At 40.5% G+C, this 26,818-nt stretch overlaps 2 protein-coding genes and 1 long non-coding RNA gene across 16 annotated transcripts; 2 read left to right on the top strand and 1 right to left on the bottom strand.

The window, feature by feature from the left end:
* The first annotated feature begins 9,873 nt into the window (after nt 1-9,873).
* LOC112278048 (uncharacterized) lies at nt 9,874-16,048 on the top strand. Of its 9 annotated transcripts, none has more exons than XM_073534612.2 (11): nt 9,874-10,268; nt 11,472-11,635; nt 11,925-12,123; nt 12,540-12,592; nt 12,760-13,654; nt 13,837-14,126; nt 14,475-14,567; nt 14,756-15,061; nt 15,324-15,380; nt 15,525-15,676; nt 15,826-16,048. In XM_073534612.2, exons 2-10 carry the CDS (start codon nt 11,516-11,518, stop codon nt 15,672-15,674), a joined length of 2,163 nt encoding a protein of 720 aa, XP_073390713.1. In that variant the 5' UTR covers nt 9,874-10,268; nt 11,472-11,515; the 3' UTR covers nt 15,675-15,676; nt 15,826-16,048. The 9 variants fall into 9 exon arrangements, with proteins under 9 accessions (XP_073390713.1, XP_090106810.1, XP_024367230.1 ...); XM_090250691.1 differs by adding an exon at nt 10,822-10,976 and having other exon boundaries at nt 9,877-10,683; nt 12,760-13,513; nt 15,525-16,048; XM_090250684.1 differs by having other exon boundaries at nt 9,875-10,218; nt 12,760-13,561; nt 15,525-16,048.
* Nucleotides 15,777-18,509, top strand: LOC149989887 (uncharacterized). 6 transcript variants are annotated; one of them, XR_016503114.1, is made up of 6 exons: nt 15,777-15,929; nt 16,253-16,327; nt 16,568-16,642; nt 16,790-16,875; nt 17,772-17,924; nt 18,083-18,509. It is a non-coding gene; the product is annotated as an uncharacterized LOC149989887 (long non-coding RNA). The 6 variants fall into 6 exon arrangements; XR_016503112.1 differs by having other exon boundaries at nt 17,507-17,924; XR_016503113.1 differs by having other exon boundaries at nt 17,467-17,924.
* A 423-nt stretch (nt 18,510-18,932) lies between these two features.
* LOC112277988 (glutamine--tRNA ligase, cytoplasmic) lies at nt 18,933-26,599 on the bottom strand. Its single transcript, XM_024510967.3, has 24 exons — nt 26,514-26,599; nt 26,131-26,287; nt 25,860-25,910; nt 25,551-25,622; nt 25,246-25,345; nt 24,984-25,079; nt 24,677-24,738; nt 24,198-24,299; nt 23,909-24,013; nt 23,603-23,755; nt 23,364-23,419; nt 23,002-23,092; nt 22,796-22,882; nt 22,399-22,596; nt 22,006-22,104; nt 21,653-21,784; nt 21,330-21,466; nt 20,907-21,003; nt 20,600-20,683; nt 20,393-20,493; nt 20,101-20,203; nt 19,853-19,942; nt 19,494-19,623; nt 18,933-19,216 (listed from the first exon to the last, which is right to left on the bottom strand). The coding sequence occupies exons 2-24, from the start codon at nt 26,272-26,274 to the stop codon at nt 19,110-19,112; spliced, it is 2,397 nt and encodes a 798-aa protein (XP_024366735.1). The 5' UTR covers nt 26,275-26,287; nt 26,514-26,599; the 3' UTR covers nt 18,933-19,109.
* Between the last annotated feature and the right edge of the window lie 219 nt (nt 26,600-26,818).

The raw sequence follows: 26,818 nt of genomic DNA, 5'->3' as shown, positions 1-26,818 counted from the left end.
AATATATATATTTTTAATATAATATAATATTATTTTTTATTTTTAGATTGGAAATAAATTTATAATTATAGATTTATTGAAAAGTATTATAATTCTTTGAAAATATATTTAAGTAGGTTTAATATCAAATAATTTGATTCAACTTATTTATTTGAGATTGGATGATATTGGAATACTTTGAGATGATTATTTTACTGATAAGTCTATTTTATGTGCTCAAAATTATGATATTGATGATTTAAATAAGTATACTATATAAAGACTTTTTAAAGTTTGACACATTTTTTTAATACAAATATAGTAATTATTGAAGATAATATAAATAATAGTATTTATTATCTAATTAAGTATTTGAATAATTTAAATCCATCTTGATTGCCACCATTTAGCTATCACGGACACAGAAATACAGACTCGAGATCTATCAAGAAGTTCAAGAAGAACTGGCAAGAACTAGATTAATCAGATGAAAACAATACTAGAGAGGTGAGCTAGAACTCCAAGAGATGTGTTGTCGAGAGTGAAGAACTCTTCAGCCTCGATTCCAATATATACTCCTATTTAGGGAGCTTCTCAAGCAACTTCTACCAACTAGGAAGCTTCTAGAAGGTTCTAGAGAGTTACTTCTAGAAGGTTCTAGAAACTTGTCTCTAGAAGGTTCTAATGACTATGTCCCTAATATCTTCTACCAACTAAGAAGCTTCTAGAAGGTTTCAGAGACTTGCTTCTAAAAGGTTCTAGAAACTTATCTCTAGAAGGTTCTAAGGACTATGTCCCTAACATCACGTCTTCCTTTAGCTTCGAGGTCTCTGAGAAGCAATGTTATAGTTAATCAGTACCAACGCAAGAAAAGAAAGATATGTCGCATAACGTCTGCTTTGAATTCCAACTGTTGTTCATGAGGTAAGTGGTTCATCGACCCTTGAAGCCAATGGTAGTGGCCCACTCTTTCAACTTCTAACCAAGCATGAACTTCCGTCTCCTCATTGTGAAATTGTCCTACAAATATGCCTTCTGGCTAACCATCGTAAGCAGGCTCGAACTCAAATACAATCACCAGTGATCAATTGCTCGGTATCCTCCATCGTCGTCGTGGTATAGGCAGTTCTTCATCTCGGGGTCGCCTTCGTGAGCTAGGCCGTTGAGATAATCTGACTAGTATAGTATCTATCTCTTGGCTATCCGTATCAGAAGACCAAACTATGGCTACTGAAAAAATTCTACTTTATCTTGGAAAAAATAACTACATCAACTGCAAATTTTGGTGGTGCTTTCTCCCTTTCTTATATTCTTGGGTGAACAAGCTTCAGAAAGAAGCTATCATCGAACCGGCTTAGGTTTATGAAGATGTTGTTGATGAAACTCTTGTACCTTTTGTGGCGCATTAGCAAGATTTTCAGCTGGCTCCCACGTTGTCGTGTTGTAGTTTGGCTACTATATGAAAATAATGTAATTATGTACTTAATATATAATTTATTAAGTAACATAATGAAAGCCATGTTAGTAGATTTTAGTTGGTTGTAGAATATAATTTGATTATTACTTTGAGAAGAGGTTGTTTAAAAAGATTACTATAGAATTTGTATAACTTTTATTTCTTTTTGATAGTGGCTTTTAAGATTGGTTTTGCTTGATAGTAACTTCTAAATATTTAGAGTCACCTTTGTTAGACATTGGTGACATTTGAAAACTTAATTTGGTTCTTTTATTTGGTGTATAGAGCATAAATTATGTAAATCTTATAAGAAAAAAGATTGAAGAAGGATTTTGGTAGCAAAGGGAGTAATTAGGGCACCAATATAGATGAATGGAGATGAAAAATAAAAATCTCCATTCCTATTGGTCAAAAATCATGACCAATGGGCTTTGAGGAGGCTGCCTAAGGCCATATTAGGGACTAGGGTTAGTTTCTCGAGGCCATTCGAACTTTGAAGGCTAGATTCAGAAGGTTTAGGTTTTTGATTAAGGTTTTGGTACAAGTTTTGTGTCATTTTGGGTTTTTATGAAGAAGTTATAGGCGCTCAAAGTTAAGGTGTTAGTTTTGGACCTACTGTCACTCTTTTGGGCATAACGCACGCGTACGGATGGCAATTGAGGATCGGCGATTGTGACTGGAGAGAGAACTTTTGCAGCTATACTTTTTACATACTGCTTACAAGATTCCAAGTTGAGATGAAGGAGTTATTGGATTTTGAAGTTAGCACATGCAATCTAATGGTAGTAAGTAAACCGATTTACTAGTGTTTGTCTCTTGAGCTATATCTTAAGCAATTTTGTGAGGTTTTGGCTCAAAATTTCAAGAAATGTGTAATTTCATGTTAATATACTTTATGCATAAGTTTTATGATATTTGGAGTTTAGGTTTTTGAGATATAAGGAAAATAGTTTTTAGGTGCTTGTAAATTAGGGTTTGGAGTGTCTACTAGGGTTTCTTAGATGCCAAAAGATCGGGAGTGAATTTACAGTTGGTTTTTTTTTGTGGTACAAGTTAAGGGTAAGTTCTACCTATCTTGTAAATTTGAAACAAATTGAACGGTTAGATCAATAGTTATGATTTCTTAAAAATCGAGGCAAAAAAACCCTTTGCGAGAAAAATATGTTTTGAAGGGATTTTGTTATATTTGGAGTTTTATACAAAAATAAAGGAGTTTTAGAAGCCAAGAAAAGAATCATATAAAGGTTTAAGATACACTCTCTACAGCTAGATATTCAGTGTATTTCCAGATAGCAAATCACGCCATACGACAATGTTTGCTCATTAATGTTGTAGCCGCACGAATGAACAAGATACTCCAACTTATCCCACCTTTGCCGTGAATCCAGCACCTTTTCAACCTCGTATTCTTCGTGGTTCTCGATCTCAATACTAGGTGGCAGACATTGCACTCTTCCAGGAAAAGACGACTCTTGATAAGGCTCCAACAGAGAAACATGAAAGACTAGATGTACGTTCATAGAAGCCGGTAATTCCAAACGATACGCCACTGGATTGATTTGCTTCTGGATGATAAATGGTCCCAATCTTTGATAGTCCAACTTATCACATGGTCGCTTGGTCTTGATATTCTGTCAAAGAAGCCATGCTTTATCTCCAATTTTGAAAGTAAGTGCTTGATTTCAAAATCTATCTGTAGACGCCTTGTAGGATTCTTGAGTGGATTGTAATTGAATCTTCAACATATTTTGAAGCTCTGATAGTTGTTTCACAAATCCTTCAGCTGCTGGATTATTATTTGTTGATGGACTCAATAAATCAAGCTTCAAATGATACCCATAGTTGGAAAAGAATGGTGTGTATTGAGTCGACGCATGGAGGGTGTTGTTATATGCAAACTCGGCTAGCGACAGATATGTAGTCCAATTGTCTTACTGATAGTTGATGCTGCATCATAAATATTATTCCAAGACTTGGTTCACCCGTTCCGTTTGGCCGTCAGTTTAAGGATGAAAAGCCGAAGAAAGCTTGATATCCACCTTCAGTATCTCAAAGAGAGATCTCCAAAACTTTGATACAAACTGGGTTCCTCGATCTGATATGATATCATCTGGTAGTCCATGATATCGATACACATTATCAAGAAAGAACCTTGCTGTGACTTCACTGGACGATGTCTTCTTGTAAAGGACAAAGTATGTCATTTTTGTAAGTCAATCTACCACGACAAAGATGCTGTCAAATGAGTTCGATGATGGCAGGTTTGTAATAAAGTCCATGGAAACTGAAGACCATAGTCGACGTAGAATCGGTAAAGGCTGTAGGAGTCCATAAGGGCGATGTTGAGGATTCTTGGATCTTGAACAGATGTCACAGGAGAGGACAAAATCTTTCACATCCTTCCACATTTGGGGCCACTAAAAATCTCGAGAAATAAGCTCCAAGGTCTTGTTGAATCCAAAATATCCCGCAGTTGGAAAATCGTGGCGAGATTGAAGAACTCGGAGTCGTGTTGGTCCTTTTGGGATATACAACCGCTCCTCAAAGTATAAAAGATCTCCCTCTACCTTGAACTTGTCGTCATTGGCACACTGCTTGATATCAATGGCTACTGAATCTTCAATGGTCATGGTACATACCTGATTCAGGAAGTCAGCATCCATTGGCACAACAGTAGCGCAAAGCCAAAATTGCTCTGGCTTCAACAACGTCGTATATTATTGATTAAACGCTGCTTCTCCAGCCTTTGGTATAAGATACGATCTCCTCGATAAGGCATCAGATAGTCCTTGCTGCTTTCTAGGTCGATAAGTGATAACAAAATCGAACCTAGATAGCAACATACTCCACCGAGCTTGACGTCGATTTAGAACTCGAGCCGACATGAAATACTCTAAATTCTTGTGATCTGTGTATACGGCCACTAGGTGTGCAGCTCCTTCAAGAAAATGATGCCATTCTTGGAAAGAATCCACTATAGCAAGAAGTTCCTTATCGTGGATCTCATAATTGATTTCAGTAGTAGAGAACTTTCGAGAATAGAATGCAACTAGATGGAGCTTCTTGTCTTCTCCCATTTGTGAAAGTATAGCTCCCAAAGCAAAATCTAAAGCATCAATTTCTAAATAAAAGGCCTTTGTAAAGTCTGAATGTACCAAGATTGGAGCCATAGTAAATGCGATCTTCAGGTCTTGAAACGCCTTCTCCGCTAGAGGTCCCCATTCCAACTTATCCTTGCATGTCAACCGAGTGAGAGGAGCAGCAACTTGAGAGTAATTCTTAATGAAGATCCCATAGAAGTTAGCAAAACTAAGAAAGCATTATACGTCTTTAACCGTCTTCGGAACCTCCCAGGATAGAATTGCTTCCACCTTCTTGGGGTCCATCTTCAAGCCTTCCGTAGTCGCAACGAACCCCAAAAATTCCATCTCGAATTTGGTGAAATAAACACTTCTCTAACTTGGCATATAGTCCTCGTTCGCATAGTTTCTTCAAGACCAAACGAACATGCTTTTCATGCTCTTCTTCATTTTTGGAGAATATCAAAATATCATCCAAATAGATGACAACAAAATTGTCAAAGTGCTCTTGGAAAATGTCATTCATCATATGTTGAAAGATCGCTGGAGTATTGGTAAGACCAAAGGGCATGACATTATACTCAAAATGGCCATACCTTCTACGGAACGTTGTCTTCCACTCATCTCCTTCCTTGATTCGTAAGAGATTGTAAGCTTCCCTTAGATCAATTTTTGTAAAGATCCTTGCATGTCCAAGTTGTTCTAAGAGACCAGAAATCAAGGGTAACGGGTAACGATTCTTCTTTGTTACCTTGTTGAGGCCTTAATAGTCCACGCACATCCGCAATGAGCCATCTTTCTTCTTCACAAATAAGATGGGTGCTCCAGCTGACGATTTTGAATGACGGATGAAGTTCTTGGCTAGATTCTCGTCAATGTACTTCTGCAACTCCACCAATTTCATCTGCGATAGATTGTAGATTGGGCCAAAAGGCGGTTGTGCTCCTTCCTGCAAGTCTATGGCGCAATCACATGGTCTGTGTTTCGGTAGCATGTCGGCATTCTTCTTTTGAAACACGTCTTTGAAATCCTTATATTGCTCCGGTATACTTGCTGTCAAGATCTTCTCCTCAGTAGTTGGAGCCGCATAAATGACAAACGATGTGCCTTCCTTGGACGATCTTATGAATGCTCTTGCTCCAATGAATAAGGATTTCTCTATTCGCGGTTTTCTACTAGGCTTGCTCTTGGGTGGTTTTGTGAAAAAGATCATCTTCCGCAACTTCCAATCTATGGATGGGTTATGCTTTTTCAACCAAGAAAGACCAAGAATAACAGGATTTGATGGGGTTCTAATAATATTGAAAATAATATGACTACTATGGCCCTTAAACGTCACTTCTATAGGTTCTGATTCATGGGTGACACTACCAGACAATAAAGGTCACCCATCTATGACCTCAACGTGAACAGGTTTGGATTTTTGTACTAAAAGGATCTTATGATGCTTCGTAAATTCTTCATCTAAAAAACAAGTAGATGTTTTTGAATCTAATAATGCTAAGGTTCTCAGTTTCTGAAGGCCAATAAGCAAAGGGATTGTAAAGCAAAGGGCAAGTTGAGCGAAAAGAAAGGAACCTGATTGTTGTTGCGATATTTCACTGTCCAGCCGCATGATTCCTATTAAGGTTCGACATCCTCGTTTTCCTGAACAAATGTGCCCCTAGTCTTGACAATACGTCAATTTTGCTTCTTGGGACAATTTCCAACTTTGTGGCCTTCTTCACCGCAATACAAGCATAGACCTTCTTCCATACGCCGCTTTTTTTCTAGAGTAAGGAATTTGACACGTATCGCATCAATTTGCATATCTTCTATATCTGAATGTGAATTCACACTGCTTGTCGACATAGTTGGGGCGTGACAAACCGTATGTTGTCTTGAATGTTGGTCTTGGCGACGTTGGAATAGGCAATTATCGTACTTCACAGCTTGGCTAATAGCTTTGTTGAGCGTTTGCGGATCAGGAAGAGTTAACAGCAAATCCTTCGAATCGTCCCTTAAATCCCAATAGAATTGACTCATCAACGCTTTTTCATCCCAATTGATGTCGCATGCTAATTGCCTGAAGTTCGATGCATAGACTGATGTAGAGCGCATTCCTTGTCGTAGTGACCGGATCTTTGTTGTAGCCCATCGAACCTTGTCGTGTTCACCAAATGCTTCCGCAAACGCCTCCAAAAAGGTTTCAAAGTTGTTTAGTATGGACGATCTTTTCTCAAACAAAAGAGCAAACCATGATAGAGCTTGCCCTATAAGTAAGGTTCCAACAAGCCCAACACTTGACTCCTCCGTTGGATAGCATTCGGGCTTTAAAACTGTTATCAACCTGATTTAGTTGACAAATCCTCGAAACTTGGAATGCGTACCATCGAACTTGTCCGGAAGGCTAACTCGGGGCTCCTTATGTTGTAGAACCAGTGGTGCTTGTCGAACCTGAGGCAAAGTTGCTTCTCCAAGTACAGAAGTTTGAAGTTGGTGCAACCTAGATTGTGCCATCCTAGATGTTCCATCATTATGAAGCCTTGCCACGACTCCTTCAATCTCTGTAGTTCTTTGCGATAATGTAGCGAGGGCATTCATGATAGCATCCAACTTGGATTCCAAACTTTTCGTCATACTAATGTCTTGGCCCCCAACCATTCTAAGAAAAGAACAGAAATGACTCTACAAGAAGACAATATTGGTTTAGAAGAGGGTACTCCGCAACCTCTAAAATGCCTTAAGAGCTTCAAGAAAAGGAGTAATCTACTCTCTCCAAGAAGAATAAGACTCCAATATTGTAACAAAAGAAGTATCAGTTTAGAGGAAGGTAATCCGTAACCTCTAAAATGCTAGTACACTTCCAAGCAGAGGGATAATCTACACTCTAACGAGGAAGAAACTAGCTCTGATATCTGAGGTGAGTGAAGTCTCGACAAACTATCACGGACACAGAAATATAGACTCGAGATCTAACAAGAAGTTCCAAAAGAACTGGCAAGAACTAGATTAATCAGATGATAACAACACCAGAGAGGTGAGCTAGAACTCCAAGAGATGTGTTGTCGAGACTGAAAAACTCTTTAGCCTTGATTCCAATATATACTCCTATTTAGGAAGCTTTTCAAGCAACTTCTATCAACTAGGAAGCTTCTAGAAGGTTCCAAAGACTTGCTTCTAGAAGGTTCTAGAAACTTGTCTCTAGAAAGTTCTAAGGACTATGTCCCTAACATTAGCTTAGAACTAAAGATTGGATGTATTATTATATTGTTGCAAAACATTGCTCTACATTAAGGACTTTGCAATGGATGATGGTTGGTCATTACATGGTTGATAGATCAAATTATAGAGGCAAGATCTTTATTTGGAGACTATGAAAGATAGTTGGCTTTTCTTCTAAGGATCATATTATATCTATTATCTAAAGAGATTCCATTCAAATTGCAGCAAAAGTAATTTCTAATAAAGGTAGGATTTTCAATGACCATTAACAAATCTCAAGGACAATCATTGAAGAATATAGGAATGGATATTAGAATCCTAATATTTGCACATAAATAGTTGCATGTTATCCTATCATAATACATTTTTCTAAAAATGATGAAGATCCTATATTTGAAAAATAATGAAGATAAAAATACTACTATAAATGTAGTTTATTGAGAAGTTCTTTCAACTTTGTTATTTTAGCTACTATATATATGAAATATGAAAATTAAATTTATAAATTCAAATGAAAAAATATTAATTGTACTATTCTTATATATATAACAATATATATTATTATATATATATATATATATATATATATTCTTTTTTTCTTTTTTCTTTAGAAGTGGTCAATTTTTGACTTATCAACAACAAATTAAGATTTTATAACTTTTTTGTGGCCAAGGGCACAAATTTCAACTAATAAACTTCTAATAATTAATAAATTTCTATCATTTAATGTGCATTTGTAGATCAAAGTGTGTCTATGAATGAATTAGTATAATTTTACACATATGGTTTTTACAAAATTGGATGTTGCACATGAACTGGTGTTTTGTTGACGTGTTCAAAATTTGATGCCTGAGGCAAATATCTTTATTAAACATATTTTAGACAATCAAATTGCTTAAAAACATTTTTTTTTATTATTCATAACTCAATAACCCTGGTTTAAATATTAAAAAAACAAAAACAAAACAAAAACAAAACAAAAACAAACAAACAAACAAACATAAACCTGGTTTTTATATGTAAGTGTATATGTAATTAAATTTTCAGTTTGAGGAAATGATGCATCTGTAACATTCATCCTCTGTTTCATTTGTGGATTTGCATGGCACAAGACAATAAGTTCATTTTATTTTGGAACTTTTTTGTGGCCAATGGCACAAGTTTCCACTAATTTATATATATATATATATATATATATATGTGTGTGTGTGTGTGTGTGTATATATCATTTACTGTAGCACATTAGCTTTTATTAGCATGTAGAAGATGAACAGAGGATGAAATTCAGTGGTGTGTGTCATGGAGACATGGACCATTGCCATTGCATGAGATGGGTGTGACAAGTTTCAGCCAGAATGAGTGTGGTGGAAGGGAAGGGTAACCTTAAGGTACATCCCAGTTACCATGCACCACCACCACCCCACTCCAGAATGAGCCTCTCTCAATGACTCTCTCATGGAACTCAAGTGATTTGGTGCATTGGGATGTACATGGGGACCAAGGGGAAGACAGATAAAAAAGGGGGAGGAAGGAGTATTCACTTTCCTACCTCCTCCTCCTCAGCTTGCTACCTTCCTTCTGTACCAACTCACCCAGGACTATGCTTTGGACCTACACCACCACAGTTCCACTGCCAGAATCCTCCTCCTCCTCATACTCCCCACACATACACACATATACACAAAGTGCTAAACAGTTGCATGGTGCACACAGCTGCATTGCATAGCAGTGATACCAGAAAGTCAACAAAATTTGCAAAAAGAAAAAGAAGGAACCCAACTCGCCTTAAATTGGGGTTTGGATATGGCAGGCTGTGAAAAGATCTACCTTGGTTGCTTTTGGAAACTTTGAGAAGCCAAAGTCAGTTCAGGTCTGCCTGGGAGGGAGGGAATTAGGTCAACAATGGGCAGAGCAGGGCAGGACCGGGTAGGTCCGGGTATCATGGGTGGTGATGGGCCTAAGATTAAAAGATGAATGGAAGAAGAGCTTAAAAGATGGTGGTGATAAAAGCGAGAGAGAGGACGATGAGCGAGGTGGAAAGAGACAGAACCAGTGGGACCTGGGACGGGGGGGTGTACATAATACCCGGAAGAGGACTGGCTTGATACCCGGGTATCTTTCTTCAGGTAAGGAAGTGGAGGGAGGGAGAGAGAAGGGACGACCGAGCTTGGTTGGTTGTTCGTCGACGCTTGGTTGCAGGAGGAACAGTTGGTGCTTTCTCACAACTGCTCCCCTTTGCTCATCTCGAACGAGAGAGAGAGAGAGATCATGGAAGTGTGCAGATCGACGATGCTCGCAAGCTCCCCCCATGCGGGATTGCTGTCGTGATTCCGGCTCTGAAGCGGCTCAATTCTGCGTCTTGGGGGGAGGGGGTGGGGGTGGGAGCGGTTGGAAGGCGGAAATTAATGGTGGAGTTTGGTGGAGTGTGGGGAGGTTTTTTGGGGTGAGGGAGGGGCACTGCCGGAGGAGTGCAGGATTAGTGAGGTCCGGGCCAAGCGGGTGAGATTCGGTGGCGTGGAAGTGGAAAATTGGGGTGGTGTTCTTTTGGGGTAAGGCTGGGTAGGATTATTTGCTGCGGTTTTGGTGTGTCTGCGTGTTTTTTTTTCCTCTATTTTTTTAAAAATAAAAATTTAAATAGTACCTTTTCATTGATGCTCTGATGAGTTCATTGTGCCTGTTTTTGGGTTTTGGGGGATGGGATTTTCGGGAGGTATCGAGGGGGTTGGTTTGGGTATTGGGTTTCGGTAAATTGTCTCATGTGAGGAGAAATAGGGATCTTTGGAAATTTTGGGTGGGTTGGAGGAAGCTTGCGGAGTTTGCAAAGAAGCGTGGTAGAGAGTTTCTTTCCAAGAAGATGCAGAGTTTGGATCGTATTGGTGCCATGTACTTGCTGCCCTGAGCGTCTGATGGGCGGACTTATCGATGTCAGCTGCCTCTTCCCCCCTTAGAGGCTCTTGAAATGAAGTATGTATTGTTTAAGAAGAGTACGTTGTGAATGATCTGTGATAGATGTAGATGTTATCAAGATCTGGCATAGGTGGCTGCAGAAGGGCATTGTTAGGAGTTTTGGTTCTGATCTTTGGTTGATTGGAAATTGCGAAGGTTGTGTTGGAATACAACGGCATATGTCAAGTAAATGTGTTAATCAGACATGTTGGAGAGAGGAAGGGGTCTAAGGAAAGTTTAAGATGCTGAAAGACCACCGCATGGTTCACTCCTCGCAGTATATTCCGTGATCGCCAGCAGGACGCAGAGCGGTAGAGCCATTTGGTCAAAGTTAACATTGTCTATGGTGGTCAAAGATATCATCAAGGGATCATGAGCATGTTGGAAAAAGGCTATTTAGGTCTACTGTAAGGCCTTTGTGTAAAACTTCTTCATGAGACTCTAATTAAGTGTTATTGCGAAGGGCAAGTGGTTAATGCGAGTTCTTCGGCTTTCGGATCTTATTTCCTCCTCTTGAGTTTGCAGTCATTAGTCCAGATTTAATATCTTTGCATGAACAGGACCTGTCTTTTAAACAACCGTGTTCGAGGCGTTTTTTTTTTGCCGGGTCTTTGACTGGTCATAACCATCTTGGTTAATTCTACCGTGAAGTGACAGTCTCACTTTTTTAGTGTCTGAATTGGGATGCATGGCTCGAGAACATTATGTAACGTTCTTCCTACAAAAAATAGTGGTCTCCTGCATCTATTCTCCTTGCTGTGTGGTTACGTATCGATCAAGGATATAATGAAAATCCTCTGTTACAGGGATTGGTTCGTGTGGCTTAGAAGGTTGACTTACCGCGGTGGCGATGCTGGAGGCTACAGAAGATGGGAGTGATTCAAGGCTTGCCTCGTCAGGAAGAGAGGAGTCTCCTGCAGCGACTAGCAAGCCAAATGTTGATGATCGGTTGGTCTACAAGCTGGTCAAGGTATATAATTCTCTTAAATTTTTTAATTCCGTAGTCCAGTGTTAGTTTACGGCCAAATCGATTTACATTATATTTTCGAAACAAAAACGGCAATATCTTTAGGCTGAATGTTTTTTTTTTCTTGAATAGGGTTGTATTCTGAAGCTTCTTTTTGCACTTTTTGTAGCTGTCATCCCTAGCTCTTGTTTTTATCCTGGAAAAAAATGGGTTTATTATCCTTCAGATGCTTGTCGTCGGAATTTAGAGGTATTTGCTTCTAAATGCTCATAGAAACGATGTGTATGTGCAGGTTGGAGACGATGGGTCAGTTCTTCCAGCTACTGAGGACGAAGTTTTTCAGTCTTTGGTCAGTGGTTCGGGAAATGGCCTTTCGTCTTTTGATGCTGATGAAAGTGGCGACGGTGAAGACGACGAAGAAGACGAGGAGGAAGATGACGAGCGAACTGAGTACGATACAGATGATGAACCAGATGAGAGGGCTCGAAACAGTAAGACTTTACGCTCTAGATCCAGAAGAGCCCACAATGGATCCAACTCTCAATTTATTTCCTTCATACATTGCATTCACAACGAGACTGGTTAAATTTAGTATTCTATGTGTCAAGCTATTTCTTTTACTTTTTATTGTGATTCCAAGTTCTTATCAACTAGCTGAAGTTCCTATGTAGTCCAATACTTTCGCATTTTGACCTCTTCATATTTTTCGACTTTCGTACTTCAGGTAGTTGAAATTGCATGGTTATTTGTATTTCTTTTTTAGAAGGTTACCTGTTCATGTCGATTATTCCTCGTTCTATTTCTTTGCCCAAGTAACATCCTTCAGGAAGTTCCTATTTAGACCAAATGTACTCTTTAATTTAGTTCTTTTTGTTTCTGGACTGATTATTGTTTACGAGTGTGGCAGTCCCCTTCCAAGACCTTGCTGCACAAAGACAGAAGCTGAGAGCCCGGCTACAGGTATTAAGTCACGGATTTGATCAAAGTATAGATTCAACCGATAAATATCAATTGGAAAGCTAAAAAACCCTAGAACACTTCTGGGAACTTAGAACAACACCACTTAACAAAAAGTTCCACTTATCCATTTTATGTATCTGAAATTGGCTAGTTATTTGGATGTTCAGGTGTTGGATTCTATGTTGTTACAAGTAGATGCCGCGGAGCAAGAACGTATGGCTGCGGAAAGGGATGCATCAGAGAATGATCTTGGTCACAAGGACATTTTCTCTCCATACTTCAGTGCTGCGGATGGAAGTGGCGACAAGAGACAGCGTCGACCTAACCCCAAGTATTTCGGTTTCGAAGCTGGGGAGGATGGTGCTTCAGGACAACCAGCGCTGAGCTCGAGTAGTGGAGAGCCTATTCTAACACCCACCAAAGAAGCTGCTGTTTCACCACGAGTGACATCTGGGTGGGGATCTCATCGGAGCTCTGTGCGATCGGCAAGCACACATAGGGCTAGAAGTGCAGTTACACAGAAGCCCTTCACTAGAACCGGTACTAAAGTTGTTTCGCCAGTGTCATTAGCCTCAGGGATACGTTCTGCTGCTCATGAGGAAGTCTCCCTGGAAAATCTTTCCATTCGTGAACTACACGAAGCATTTCGCGCGACCTACGGACGCGACACATCTGTGAAAGACAAGCACTGGCTGAAGCGTCAAATTTCTGCTGGATGGATGGGACAGCGTGAGGCTGCTTTTAAGCCTCAGCCGCCTGTGTCAAGCAAATTGAAAATTAGGCTGGAAGAAGACGATCATGCTGAGCAACCCCTTCCTTCAGTCGGCCTTACTAGCGTGGGAGCTGTCGAGAGAGATGCTGCCAATGAAGCAAAAACAGGAGCTGAGTCTCTTAAGGATTCGGCTTGGAATAGCCTGGAGGGTAAAGGCTCTCAACATGGAATGACCACTTCAGCCATTGTGTCTACAGGTGGTAGATTTGATGTCTTTAATACTGGAAGCTTAAATAGTTCAGATGCCGCTCGTGGTCAGATAGCCCTCTACGGCGAGGTAGTAAATGCTGGTGTGTCCCTCACACCTCCTTGCGTTGGTCTGGGTCAGCATCTCCGGCTGTGACGATAAAACAGTGTGGATATTGCTTTCGTTGTTGTGCTGTCCTCTTTTCCTTCTTCCTTCTCTTCTTGTCTTTTGTTTTCAAGGAAACTTCAACAGGGCCCGTGTCTCAAGTTGTAATTTGACATGCAGGAGAGCCAGTCGGTGGAAAAAGACAGCGAAAGCCTAATCGCAGATACATTGAAGATGAGACTGAAGGATCTCCTGGTTTTATTCCAACCAATGATAATAGATCATTGTATGGAGAGTCTGGAGGAAACGGAATGGATTCATCTGCCAATTTTACCTGGAGAACAGTGGAAACAGATGGCCCAGCAGATATGATTGGACGGCACGGCACTCTCAGAGGTCCCACAATACGAAATGCCTCAAATAAAAATGTGTCCGCAGCTCAGCGGCCAAAAATAGTCGGTGGTATTGCGGTATGTCAGTTGCGGCTTGTCAAAGTTATTTGTCATCTGATGTGTGAGTTATTTCTTTTCTGGACTTGGAAATTTTTCTGGGGATTCAGACATTCCCTCGAGGTGCTTCCGTGACGGCATATTAGCTCCTTTACTGAGCACCACAATTGCCAGTCCTTGCTTCGTGATCTATCTCTTAAATGCATATGATGAGGTCTGAGGAGAATCAAAGCATAGGCATTTGGTTAGGAGACATGGTACACAAACTATCAGCCAGATCTCTGAGCTTGGTTAGTATCAGAGAGGATAGGTTTGTTTTTAGTGATGCAACTTTTTAGACTCTTATTTTACTTGGCTTCTTGCGTGCAGAAGCGGAAGCTCGAAGGTAGAGCCTCAACACTGGTTAAAATGGCTGACCCCGCTCGACCTACGCGGCAAGATACAGAAGGCAAAGTTCGCAAGGTGAAGTCTTTGCTTCATATTGCTACCTATTTCAGATGCAGATAAAACTAATTGCGCTATCAGGAGTCTGCCTCGATATACCTTACCTTTTATTGCCTTTCGCCGCTTTTTAATTTTCAATTTTCTTTTGGTCTGTGTGTGTGTGGAACATGGGAGATATCTTCCTCAATGCTGAACGTTTTGTTCAGGATGGCTTATCTGAGTCGAATGGAGGAGCTGGGGATCGAGTGTCGGTTTTAATGCCAATCGTGCCATTCGATCCTTCAGCAATTTTACAACCCTTGCCTCTAGATAGCAGGCCAGAGAATGACCTGCCCATTGCAACCGTTCCAACTGCTAATGGGGGAACAAGGCGTAAACATCACAGACCCTGGACTTTGCGGGAAGTCATGACGTTAGTTGAGGGTGTTGCACGGTGTGGTGGGGGCAAATGGGCCGATATCAAGAAGCTAGCCTTTTCGAATGTCGGGTATAGAACTGCGGTTGATTTGAAGGTTAGTTGTTTGATGGTTTCACGATATAGATTTTCTCTTTTGTCGGAAATTCCTCGCTTCCTAGTTGTCGATTTTGTATGTTATCAATGAAGAGATGGGACCACTCCAAGGGAGTAACATGGATATCTTTTATCTGAGCTTGATCATTGCAAGCTGGGTTAGAGAATGATATTTTACTAAAAAAAGCAAGTGATCCCTCTCATGTCGAGCCCAGATATTTACCAGGGCGCTGTTCAACAATTTTATTGTTTCTTTTATGCAGGATAAGTGGCGAAACCTCCTACGAGCCAGTCGGGCTCAGCTACATCCAGCTAAGCAGGTAAATAGTTTTGGGTGTCATTTCCTGGCAATAATATTATGATTTTGTGAGTCATTAGCTTATAAGCTTAATCATGTGCAAGTTTCTGGACTCTTCTGAACACATCTAGGTGCTCATTATTTTTTTCCATTTGGTTGATTGCAGGGTGAAAGGAAAAAACAGTTCACAGCAGCTATCCCAGCTCCAATACTAGCGCGTGTTCGTGAATTGGCTGCCCTTCAGAATCAGATCTCCCCTACTGCGGGGACTGGTAGCAGCACCATCCGCAGTGGGCGAACTGTACATAGAAAGTAGCTGTAATATGCATCTGCTGTGTCACTTCCTGAATTTGAGTTATTTCCATTGTTGGCAGCACTTTTCAATCTTTCTTTCCTCTGGCATACCCACTACGACCATATGGAACTAGTGATTTTTGATCTGACAGACAAGTCTGACTGTCTGTCAGGTTCCGTAGATTCTTCATTAAACAAAGATTCCTTGAGACAGCAACTGGGTTACCAACACGGAATGGTCGAGTGGTCTCAGCCAGGGCCCTGTAATAACTTCAAGGTTAGCCTTTTGTAAGAATTTGTACTTAGACCGGGTACGTGGAGGGAAACAACTCATTGTCCTCTGTAAATTTGTATGAGTTTAGCATGATTTCAAATCCAAATGGTTATCAGTTTTTACGTTGTTTGTGTCTCCTCTGCAAAACGCGGTGGCCTGGGCAGTAAACCTGATTAAGTCTCGGTAATAGGTACTGATCATGATGTTTGGAGAAAAATGAAGACATCATGATGTCAACTAGTTTAGTTTCATTCTTTATCCCAAATCGCATATTAGGTCTGTGGAGTACTCTTGGCCATTGTGTCTTTTGTGTTGTTTGGGCGCAGGTTTGTAGGCTCCCATTGACGTCAAGTCATATTGGAACCCGTGACAGTTCCTTCCGTAACAATGCCTACATACTGGTCAGCTTCTCTAAATGATTTTTATGATATTTGGGTTACTGGGGAAATGGTCACTGCGCAGCCTTAAATCTAGTATTATGATAATCATCTGTTAATTGCACGTATTTGGAGAGGAGCTGCCCACATCTTGTTTTCTTTAAGAATTGTTGCATTCAGTGATGTGGCTGCGCATGCTTGACCTACACCAAGATTGACGTCAGGCAGATTTACAATACAATGCAGTGGTAATTTTGATATCAGGGCAAGAACATTACTCAAGTTTATAATATGATTTGGTGACTATCAATATGTTGATCGAATTCAGAACCAGTTCATGTAATATTATCACAACCTGATATTTGTTTCAATTCGGATAATTATTCTCTACCATTCAGCACTTCAATGATCGTGACAGTAGATGCTACTATGAGGTGCAGTAATTGATTTAGAATTGGCTGACAAGATCTGTCTTATATATTTTAGATGTTACTGGGAATCATGAATTGTGCTATGAACATCAGAAGAACTAAATAGCTTATCGACGCATCGAATCCTTGCTGACTTTTCTGGTATAAAACTCAAACAAATCCTGAATAGCAATTTGTGATTTTAATTGATATTTTTCTAGCAATAATAATAATTCTCCAAGTGATTGTTGTTGAACTTCGTGAGTCATTATGCTTCAGTGCTTCAATTTCTGCATGGATGATGGGGTGTTTGTTTCATCACGACTAACATGCAGCTACATTAATCTTCTTTAATTCTCATCGTCATTTGGACTATCTTAGTCGTTGAAGTTGGACACAGTCGTTTTTATGTTTAAACGCGAATCAAGCCCGGCGACAAAATGCTTTACCATATCAGTGATTAACCACCAAACAATAACATCAATAACTATCGGTCTCAAAAACATTACCGGCTCTGTAACACTAGCACTCACAAAATCAACAGGACAAGCGTATTCTCAGACTGTACATAGCTGCATGTTTGGTTTAATTCCCACAAATGACCACATGAAATCATCTTTCTCGATAAGATCCAGTCTAACTCTTCAGTCACTCTTATTAAGGCTAATTTCACGTGAAGCTTTCTAGGTTAGTGCTATCAGGAGCTTCTTTCTTGTGCATGGAGAAGCTGCCATTTTTAATTTTCTCTGACAGGATTTTTTTGGCTATCTCGATTCATTTCGGTTGCTTGAAGGTGATAAGACAGAGTTGCCTCGGTGTCGATCACGAGCTTGTACCCAAACGACCAAACGGCAGCCGAGGCAGTTGACAATCTGGAAGTCACCTCGTACCTTAAAAAGCATTGCGCACGAGTGTCTTGATTTCTACATCTCCCAGACTTTGTATGCAGATTTAAATTTAGGAATAAAATTGAGTTCCAAGGGCATGTGCACTGAAGGATCTAAGAGTTCAGGCTCTGAAGACGTCTGCTGATACGGTAGTGTTTGGTGTGAGTGCAGACAAGCCTGGAGAACGGCAGTGACAAGTTTGAAAACAAACTCAACTACGCCACGAATATATAATTCATGCGCCACTTTATTGATCAGCCTCTAATTGTGCTGCAGTAATAAGTTCGACTTCTCAATCTGATACTTTTATCAATGAATGCTTCGGTATGTTCACCAAAACCTGTCCTGTTTAGTCATCATATTTAATACGGTAAAATCAGCAGAGGAAGAATTTCAGTGAACATGTGAAGGCAGCCGCTAGATTCGTAGCCCATCCACTGGTACATCCACCTGAATCTCACAGAATCAGGTGCTAACTGCAGAAGACACGCACCGGCACACATTTTCGCCATGGAGGTCGATTACTTTGTGGATGTTTGCTCTCGACTATAATTGGATTGTGTATGCAACGTTACAGTCTATCATGTCCAATGAGAACATCCATGTTGGACAAGCGTGGCTGAGCTCTTCCTTCGGGGGACCAAATCCTTACTCCAGGGAGGCAGTATTAAGGTTCTTCACCATTCCAGTCTAGATATTTTGCGATGCTTCCGACGTCGAGAAACCCAGGCGTAGGAATGCACAACGATTACAACCTCAGCGAGATGGGCGCATTGAAATGGCAATAACAAAAACTGTAGTAGTATTAGCAAAAACTGTGGCAGTAACAAAAATATGTCAACCCCCTACGTCTGTATGTATGTATTTTAAGAAAATAACAATAATTAAGAAAGCCAACTTGTCCCTTGATATAGATGCCAAAAGTATCATGTTTCAATTCAGTTTGATTAACACTGAAATAACAGTGATTAGATGCCGATTAGCAAGCAAATTTTTACTAAATTACCCAATATGGCTATTAATGGGAGTAAATGAGTAATAGAAATATTCAGACGAATAAATCAAGTTGCGAGTACGTAGCAAACAGTCCGGATTTCACACAGTTACCACATTACCCAAAGCATACCAAATCCTCACTCAGCCAAATAGGTCCAATGAGAATGAGATTCTTTGATAATTTCTCCGAAGATTGACGTAGCGTAATCGTTAAATACAATCTAGTGTTGCTTATAATAATTAATAACACTCAGATTATTGGACAGCTCTTAATGATATTCGGGCAGCTGATATCATTACATTACAACATAAATTTAGGGTTTGATTCAACGGTAATGAGATTCAAAGATGTTGATTTTGTTTTAAAAGTCAACAGGTGCATTTTAAAGCAGGGCAACCTCTGCTTTAAAATGGAATAGGCTTTACAAACATTATCAGACTTCAAATTTTCAAGACTAAATATTTCACCATTGTAACATTCACTAATCTCATTGAAGTCCATCTCGGTTGAAACTATTTCTTCGCTGCAGGTTTTGAAGGCTTATAAGAATCTCTCAGTGTCACAGTCCTGTTAAACACGACTTTCTCTGGAGTGCTGTCCCGATCAACGCAATAGTAACCTGTAAATTCCAATGCAAAAGTATTTAAAAGGAAAGTTGACTATTTCAGTAGGGAAATAAATTAGAGCTAATAGAAACCTTTTGTGCAGCACTCTAGCGAACTCAGATCAACCACGTACAGCTCACCAAGCAAGAAAATGACTTCTGAAAAAATCCCCATGCTTCACCAAACTAAAATTTAAATTTAAATACCAAATTAAGGAGTTCGATGAGGAGAACAAAAACATCAAGTATGGTGAGACAAACAACAGCAAAGCAAACCAATTTTGAATCCCACCTAAACGTTCAAACTGGAACTTGTCTCCTACTTTCGAGTTAGCCAAAGGCGGCACTGCATAAGCTCCAGATATCACTTCTTTGGAATTGGTATTGAAATCACCAAGCCAGTCTTCAAGTTCATTCGGATTCTACAAAACCAGAAACATAGGTTACGAAAACTCAAGGTGGCATCTAAATCCTGACACCAACAGTTCAATGTAGAGGAGTATAAAGTTACTCTCTGCATCTTTATACCCTCCCCAACAGCATTAATGGTACAACTCTTATGAGGTCCACCTCTACAGCTACCCAGGAGGTCCGTTATCCAGCAGATGACAAGTTCAAGTTATCGTCCTCTAGAGGTGAAAAGAAGCATACCTCTGCTTTGAAAAGCTTGTCGAAATGCCGAACCTCGACCTTTAAAGGTTCAACACCAGGAGATGGCTCTGACACCCAGTGAATAACACCCTGCAGTAAAATCCGAAGATGAAATTACGCTCATAAGAAAAAGATACGAAAGTTGTACTTGCTTCCAATGTGGCTGAATGAAAAGAACCTGCCTCAAGAATGAATTTAGTGGAAAACGACCAAACGTGAAAACAAAGAGTACAGGGGCACATTAAAACCTTCGGCTTGGTGCGCTTTTCACGGTCATATTCAACATGAATCTCCAATACTGTCTTGTCATCCCCAAGTACTACATTTGTGCATTTGACCGGATATGCCCACCTGTCAGACCTCACCGTCAGTAATAGCCGCTTGCACAGAAGTCTATACATCACAAAAAAAAAAAAAAAAAAAAAAAAAAAAAACCGCTCTGAATGTGAACAGTAAACGCAGTCAAATAGGTTTTTGTCAAAAAGCCCGTGGGAATACGAAAAATATGTAGCCAGCTGAAGCAGGTGAAAAATGACTAACCTAAGGATCACGCTTTTGCCTGGTGCAAGCCCATAGTAGTCTTTAGAGTCTTCCAGTCGAAAATCAGAAGACTCTATGTAACACACTTTTGAGAACGGTACCTGTAAAAGCATCAAAAGCTGTTAAGGAAACTCCCACTTACACCTCCAAGACGATCATTACCCATTCAGATATTCGATAAAGAAACGAACTCGAATGATCCATTACCTTATAACTGCCTTCCCTGGCATCGGGCCAGATTTTTGCCTCTAACTCTTCAATTTCGTCATCTTTCATGTTTGTTATAATAACCTACAAGCCACACCAAAGTTAGTCTACAACAGACTGCATCACGAATCCAAAGTTAGTTCAACAGTAAACGAAGCTAGAAACTAAACCAAAGTAAAAAATGCAACACGCAAAGCAAAGGGAACAAAACCATACCCGCTATTAACGAAAAAACAAGACAGTCTGTCTTCCTACATTAATAAGGTATATAATATATTTAGTGACATACAGATCATGAATTACCAACCTTAAGTGGATTCAGAACCACCATAGTTCGAGGAGCATTTCTATTCATGTCGTCTCGTACATAGTGTTCCAGCAACTCCATTTGGATCAGATTGTCACTAAAATACATTCCAGATTAATCGTTAAAAATGATCAATAAGATGCATCTTACTTTAACTATTAAAAAGGACTGTACAATTAGTGAACATATCAGCCACCATTCTCAACAACTGTAGACGCAGGCACAATCTTCGGAATTTGTACATGGCAATCGCATTCAAGTCATTAATAAAAATCAATCCATAAAAATAGAACAGCATGGAATTATTGATCACCAAGGGGGAGTAAGAAACTAAAGAAAACCAAAATTGTATTTGAAAGAGTCTGGAAGGCGAAGAAACTTTCTTGGAACATAAAGAAGAGAAACAAAGAAGCAATTGAGTACCTACGAGTGATGCCAATGCCTCTACAGAAGGCATTAATAGCATCAGGAGTGAAGCCTCTTCTGCGAAGGCCTGCAAGGGTTGGCAGCCGGCAATCATCCCATCCATCAACATGGTGATCCGTGACAAGGCAATTCAGCTACAAGGGGCCAAAAGAAAAAGTGTTAAGATCCAAATCCACTTCAGAGCACCTATAGGTAAAAACGAAATGCCCCTGACGACTTAATCTAGAAAAACTACAAATCAAAAGTTAGAGGAACAACCAAGGCAAAGAAACGACTACAAATATCAGAGAAACCACAAAAGAATCACACGCTTTACTTACTTTCCGTTTTGACATGACGGTATTAGTAATATTAAGTCGAGCGTATTCCCACACGTATGGAAGATAAAGATCGAGAGAATCCAACAACCAGTAATACGACGCCCTCCGTGATTCAAACTCCAATGTGCAGAGCTGCAAATACAGCATTGTCAAATAAGAGACCAAAGAGAAAATCAAATGGTCTTAGAAAAGTGACTGAAATTAATTTTTCCAATTATTGCACGACGAATCTTCAACTTAGATATGCAAACCTTGCGTCGAAGAGTGGAAGCTGGTTGCAAGGTATTCTTAACATTCAACAGTTAAGAGAAAATAAAAAATAAAAAATAAAAGAAATGGCAAGTTGAACTCACTGAATGGGTAACGTTCTCCAAAGCATCAACAATGCAATGCGTGTAATCGTAGCTAGGATATATACACCATTTATCTCCAACATGTGGGTGAGGAGTAAACTGCACAAGAGTTTGAAACCACAGTGTACTTGTCAGCACAGAGATCATCATGACCAAAACACAGATCCGGATGGCAGCAATGTTTCAGATGAAACTTCCAGGATTACAAATACACACTACCACAGTTCGACCATGTGTTGACAATCAAGAACCTCACTCATTGCTAGACTGTTAAAGCATGCATCATATTTTCATCAAAAAACCGGAGCCTCGCAATATCCACATTAAATAATGAATATTTATGAAACTGGAAAAACTGTCCGATATTTCCCTAACCCTGATATGGTGTCGTACCTTAATGCGATATGCAATGAGGTCATACATGTTAGGATTTTCATTCTTCATATCCTGCTTCATCCTAAGAGTTGCCTTGCCCTCATCAATCAGACCACGCCTCATGTCGTCGAACAGTTTAAGTGACTCTTCAATAGGCCTATTTCTCCATGGACTCTCTCTCTTCTCTGAGCGATATAACTTAACTTCATCTCCTGTCTGCAAAACTGCCAATGCGTCAGTATCTAATAGCCAGTAGCCAATAGAACACGCAGAAATTTCAGACCCCAACCAAAATAATGGAAATCCAAATTGAATGTATAATATAAGGCGCTGAAAAGTGATTGTACGATAAATAACTAAAGCAGGAGTGGAAATTATCGACTTGACAAACAATATTCATGCGATACTGGTATACCTGGTGGTCGACGTATGCGCGATCTCTTTTAATCAATTCCACGGCCAATTCGTAGAGCTGAGTAAAGTAGTCACTACTGTACGTAACCTGCACGCCAATAAAAATGAAACATTTGACTCAGCCAAACCCCACAGGCTATCACAAAAGTTCCAGAAGAAAAATGAACTCTCTCTACGAAGACTAAGTAAAAAGTTGTGCAGAAGAACCTTAAAAGGTTTCCATCCCATCCAATTCACAATCTCGTGAATGTGATCAATATACTCCTGCTTCTCGGCCTCTGGATTAGTGTCGTCAAATCTGTATCCAAATGTAACATTTGATGTTAGATCACAAAGAATCGATTTCATCTACAGTTTCTCTAATGTTAATAGGCCGAATCTCATTGAAATACCCAAGTCTTGACAGATCCACAAAACGTTACAAAGCTTTAAGAATTGAGATTCCTGATTATTGGACAGAGATGTATCATTAATTCCTGAGTTGAGAGCTACAATTAGACACGTTGCAAGCAGCAAAAACTCCAGAAAGGTCAGTGATAAAGATACAGCAAAGAGGCAGAAACACCTACCTCAGGTAGCAATTTCCGCCAGTTTCCTTTGCTAGCCCAAAATCCACAAACATGGCCTGCACAAATAAGCCAACATGATACACGATTAGTTTTTCACTCCGAAAATTGTCTAATACGTACGAAAACCTAACACACCCTCACCAAGTTTGGACCAAAACCATTCTACGCTCTATTTACTAAGGCACTCCTCCAAAAGCGGTCACAAGTTACCCATCGTAACTGACTAAAGCCGGGGTTACCTTGGCATGACCAATGTGTAAGTATCCATTTGGTTCTGGAGGAAATCGAGTGACAAACTTGCCACCGGTCTCCTTCAGATGTTTCTCCAGCCTGGCCCGAGGATTGTGTAGTCGCATGATGGAACCATCACTCATGAAGACCTCTGTATGTACCTGAAAATAACCACAGATGTTTTAATACAATGTGAACAAGGACTGTTATCATTAGCATACAAAAGTAAGCCTTTTTAGAGTGCACCTTCTACATCAACAGCAGCTATGTGATCACTTTATTAACGAAATGCCCAAAAAGAGGCAGGAACTCACGGATATGTTGTCTTCAGGCTTTGGAAAGATGGAATAAGGGTCATTCTCTTCTGGAGCATCGCTAGCTGTTGCAGCCACCTCAGTGGCTACAGCAGAGGAAGGCTTCTGCAGGGTTTCCAAAGATCTAAATTACAACCATGTTCTCAGACTCCACGCCTTTATAAATTTCGAACAAAAAATAAAACATGAAGATAGCATCATAATGTATCTCAAACTTAAGATTCAATTATGTATTTCAGCAAAAATCAGTGCAGAAAGTAAACACCCGAAAGCACACTTAAATGCTGACCTCCACCCTTGGTTTCGCATCCTTCTTTTTCTTCACTAGCTTTTCATCATCCGCCGCAGTTTTCTCTCCAAGTAAATCCTTGATCTGCGTCTGCAATTCCTCCTGCATTAAAAAAACAACAAGACCCAAGAGTCAAATTCATAATCAACACAAAAACATTGTGCACATGCTTGTCAATTGATTATGGTTTGAAAACAATCTCTGAAGTGGTATGTAAAATAGAGACAATTAGTGGACCTTCAGCAATGTAATACACGATGCACTCATTCCACGAAACTCTTGGAAATCCAATCAAAAATCAATGTATACAGACTACGATTTCACAGGGCTGCCAACAACTGGCAAGGAAAACCACAAAAGACCACTAGGCAACTAAGAACATGAGGTTGCCTTCTCGACAGGTACCCTCTGCAGAGATGAAGGTATACTAGACCGTTGAATACCAATCAGATAGGAAGAAAAGATGGTGAGAACCATACCATTGCCAGTTTTCCATCTGCCCAAGGTAACTTCGACCGCACCTGTGACAGAAGTATACCAACTACAGAGCCCCACCACATGAGTCAGACTCTCACCACCTCTAGCTTTACAAATTTCAACAGAACACAATCCATCTGTAGCCCCTCGTAAGCTGCAAACTAGTCACCAAAAAATCACTCGCACAACCTCCCAACGAAGTCATTCCACTGCAATATTCCATTTCGTTGTCCTTAGCAATTGCTGAACAAGTGAATCATCGTTACGCCACTAGAATAGACAATGAAGACAGAGAAATCATCGACTCACCATTGACGCGATAGCGCTGTTCCAACAGAAGCTCCTTGTTCACGTTGATCACATCTGCCACGACTGCTTTGATCTCTGCTGGAGAAACCTCCACACCTACAACCATCACATCATAACATGCTGTCAAACACCTCTTCTTCATTCCAATAACGTCTGCAGAAGCAGAGGAAAAAAAAACTCTGCAACTCCACGGTAGAGTACAACTCTGCGTTCACAGTAAGCAAACACAACGTGTACTCTTGAGAGATGATCGTGTTCATACCAACACCGCACTTTTTCTCGAAGTCAGCGGCATCGTATGAATCTGGCCCTACAAGAGCAAAGAACCCAAGTGCCGCCTCTACCTGAGGTATGGTTTTGATCTGTACAATCACGCCTCTAAAACATGAGTATTTGTCACCAACAGGGACAGAAAGTCACATCAGATATAAATACGCAACAAAATGATGAGCGGAGATCCACGGAGTAAGAAACGTCTATGGCGAATAAACAAAGGTGCTGGGCAGCAGTTGCAACAAACCCTTGCACGGAGTTGGCAAGAGTGGGCTCCCATTGAACAATTCGCACCTGGTTCCGGGAGATGTATCTACACAAGTCCGCCCGATGGCTCAGTGCGTTGGCCGGAAACTTGGTGGCAACCTGCAAGCAACCATAACAATTATTCCATATCCAAAAATCCAGATGTTGGTGTTTAGAGAACACAAAGTTCGTGAAAATTATCAAGATGAAGATCGTGATTTTATTGATCCAACGGGATCCGTTACAAGCAATGGGAAAAAGGAGCGGAGGAGGGGTAACATTAACTTGTCACCTTAAAAATATAATTTTGCATCAAAAAAGACATGAAGCGCTTTTACACTTAAATTAAATACTTACGGTGTAGAGGAGATTGCCCACCGACTTGTCGCAGCCATTCTCAACACCTGCCTGCGCACAATTCAATCAGAACCATGCCCCCATCAACTCACACAACCAGACCTCGACATTCCTACTAATACACAGGGAGGGCGAGAGAGAGAGAGAGAGAGAGAGAGAGAGAGAGAGGGAGAAAAAACAAAACAAACGAACGAACGAACAAACAAACAAACAATCAAGCTACTCTCTGGTGAAAACGCACACTCTACGGTAGGAAGGTGTGGAAGCAAACCTCGTGCACAACATTGGTGAGATTAGCCGTAACCTTGGGATTCGCAACAGCATTGGCAGCGGTTTTAGCATCCAGCCCGATGCCCTTGAACAGTGCAAGGGCCGCGGGATCCCGCACCCCCTTAGACTCGACTTCCACGGGCATCTTGGCTACCTATCTGCACAAAATCCTCAACCAAAACGAAAATCAACCCCTCTGGATCACAAATCCCCGAAAGACCTCCGCCCCCAACAACGCAATGATCCACAACACCTCTGGCTTCGCTCTTGCCTGTGCGACCCAATTCGAGAGAAAAAAAACCCTAAAACCCTAAACCCCAAAAGCGCTTCTAAGTGTTAATATTCACAGACAGACAGAGGAAGTGAGAAATCCCGTGGACTTACAAGTAACGCTGGACGTGGAGAGCAAGGAAGAAGGAACAAGGAGTGGGGCGGGACCATGAATTGGCGACCCAGCAGCTGAATTCGCAACACATTCAACTGCCTTCACAGCCTCACTCTCTCACACTTCATCCCTGCCCTCCCCCGCCCCTTCCCATCTGGTCCGTCCAATCCTTGACAGGAATCGACGGTGCCTGGGACCCGGGATCCCGGGTGAGAACTTGATGGGAACGCCACGCCAATCGCTTGTATAAATTACTTATTCTACGTCCCCCATTGGCCTCCTCTCCCCTCACCTCTCCTCATTA

Source organism: Physcomitrium patens, chromosome 1, assembly GCF_059467195.1.
Source record: "Physcomitrium patens ecotype Gransden chromosome 1, ASM5946719v1, whole genome shotgun sequence".
In the NCBI taxonomy this organism is placed as follows: domain Eukaryota; kingdom Viridiplantae; phylum Streptophyta; class Bryopsida; order Funariales; family Funariaceae; genus Physcomitrium; species Physcomitrium patens.
Note: the sequence above shows the minus strand (reverse complement) of the source record. Positions and strands in the feature narration are given on the sequence as shown.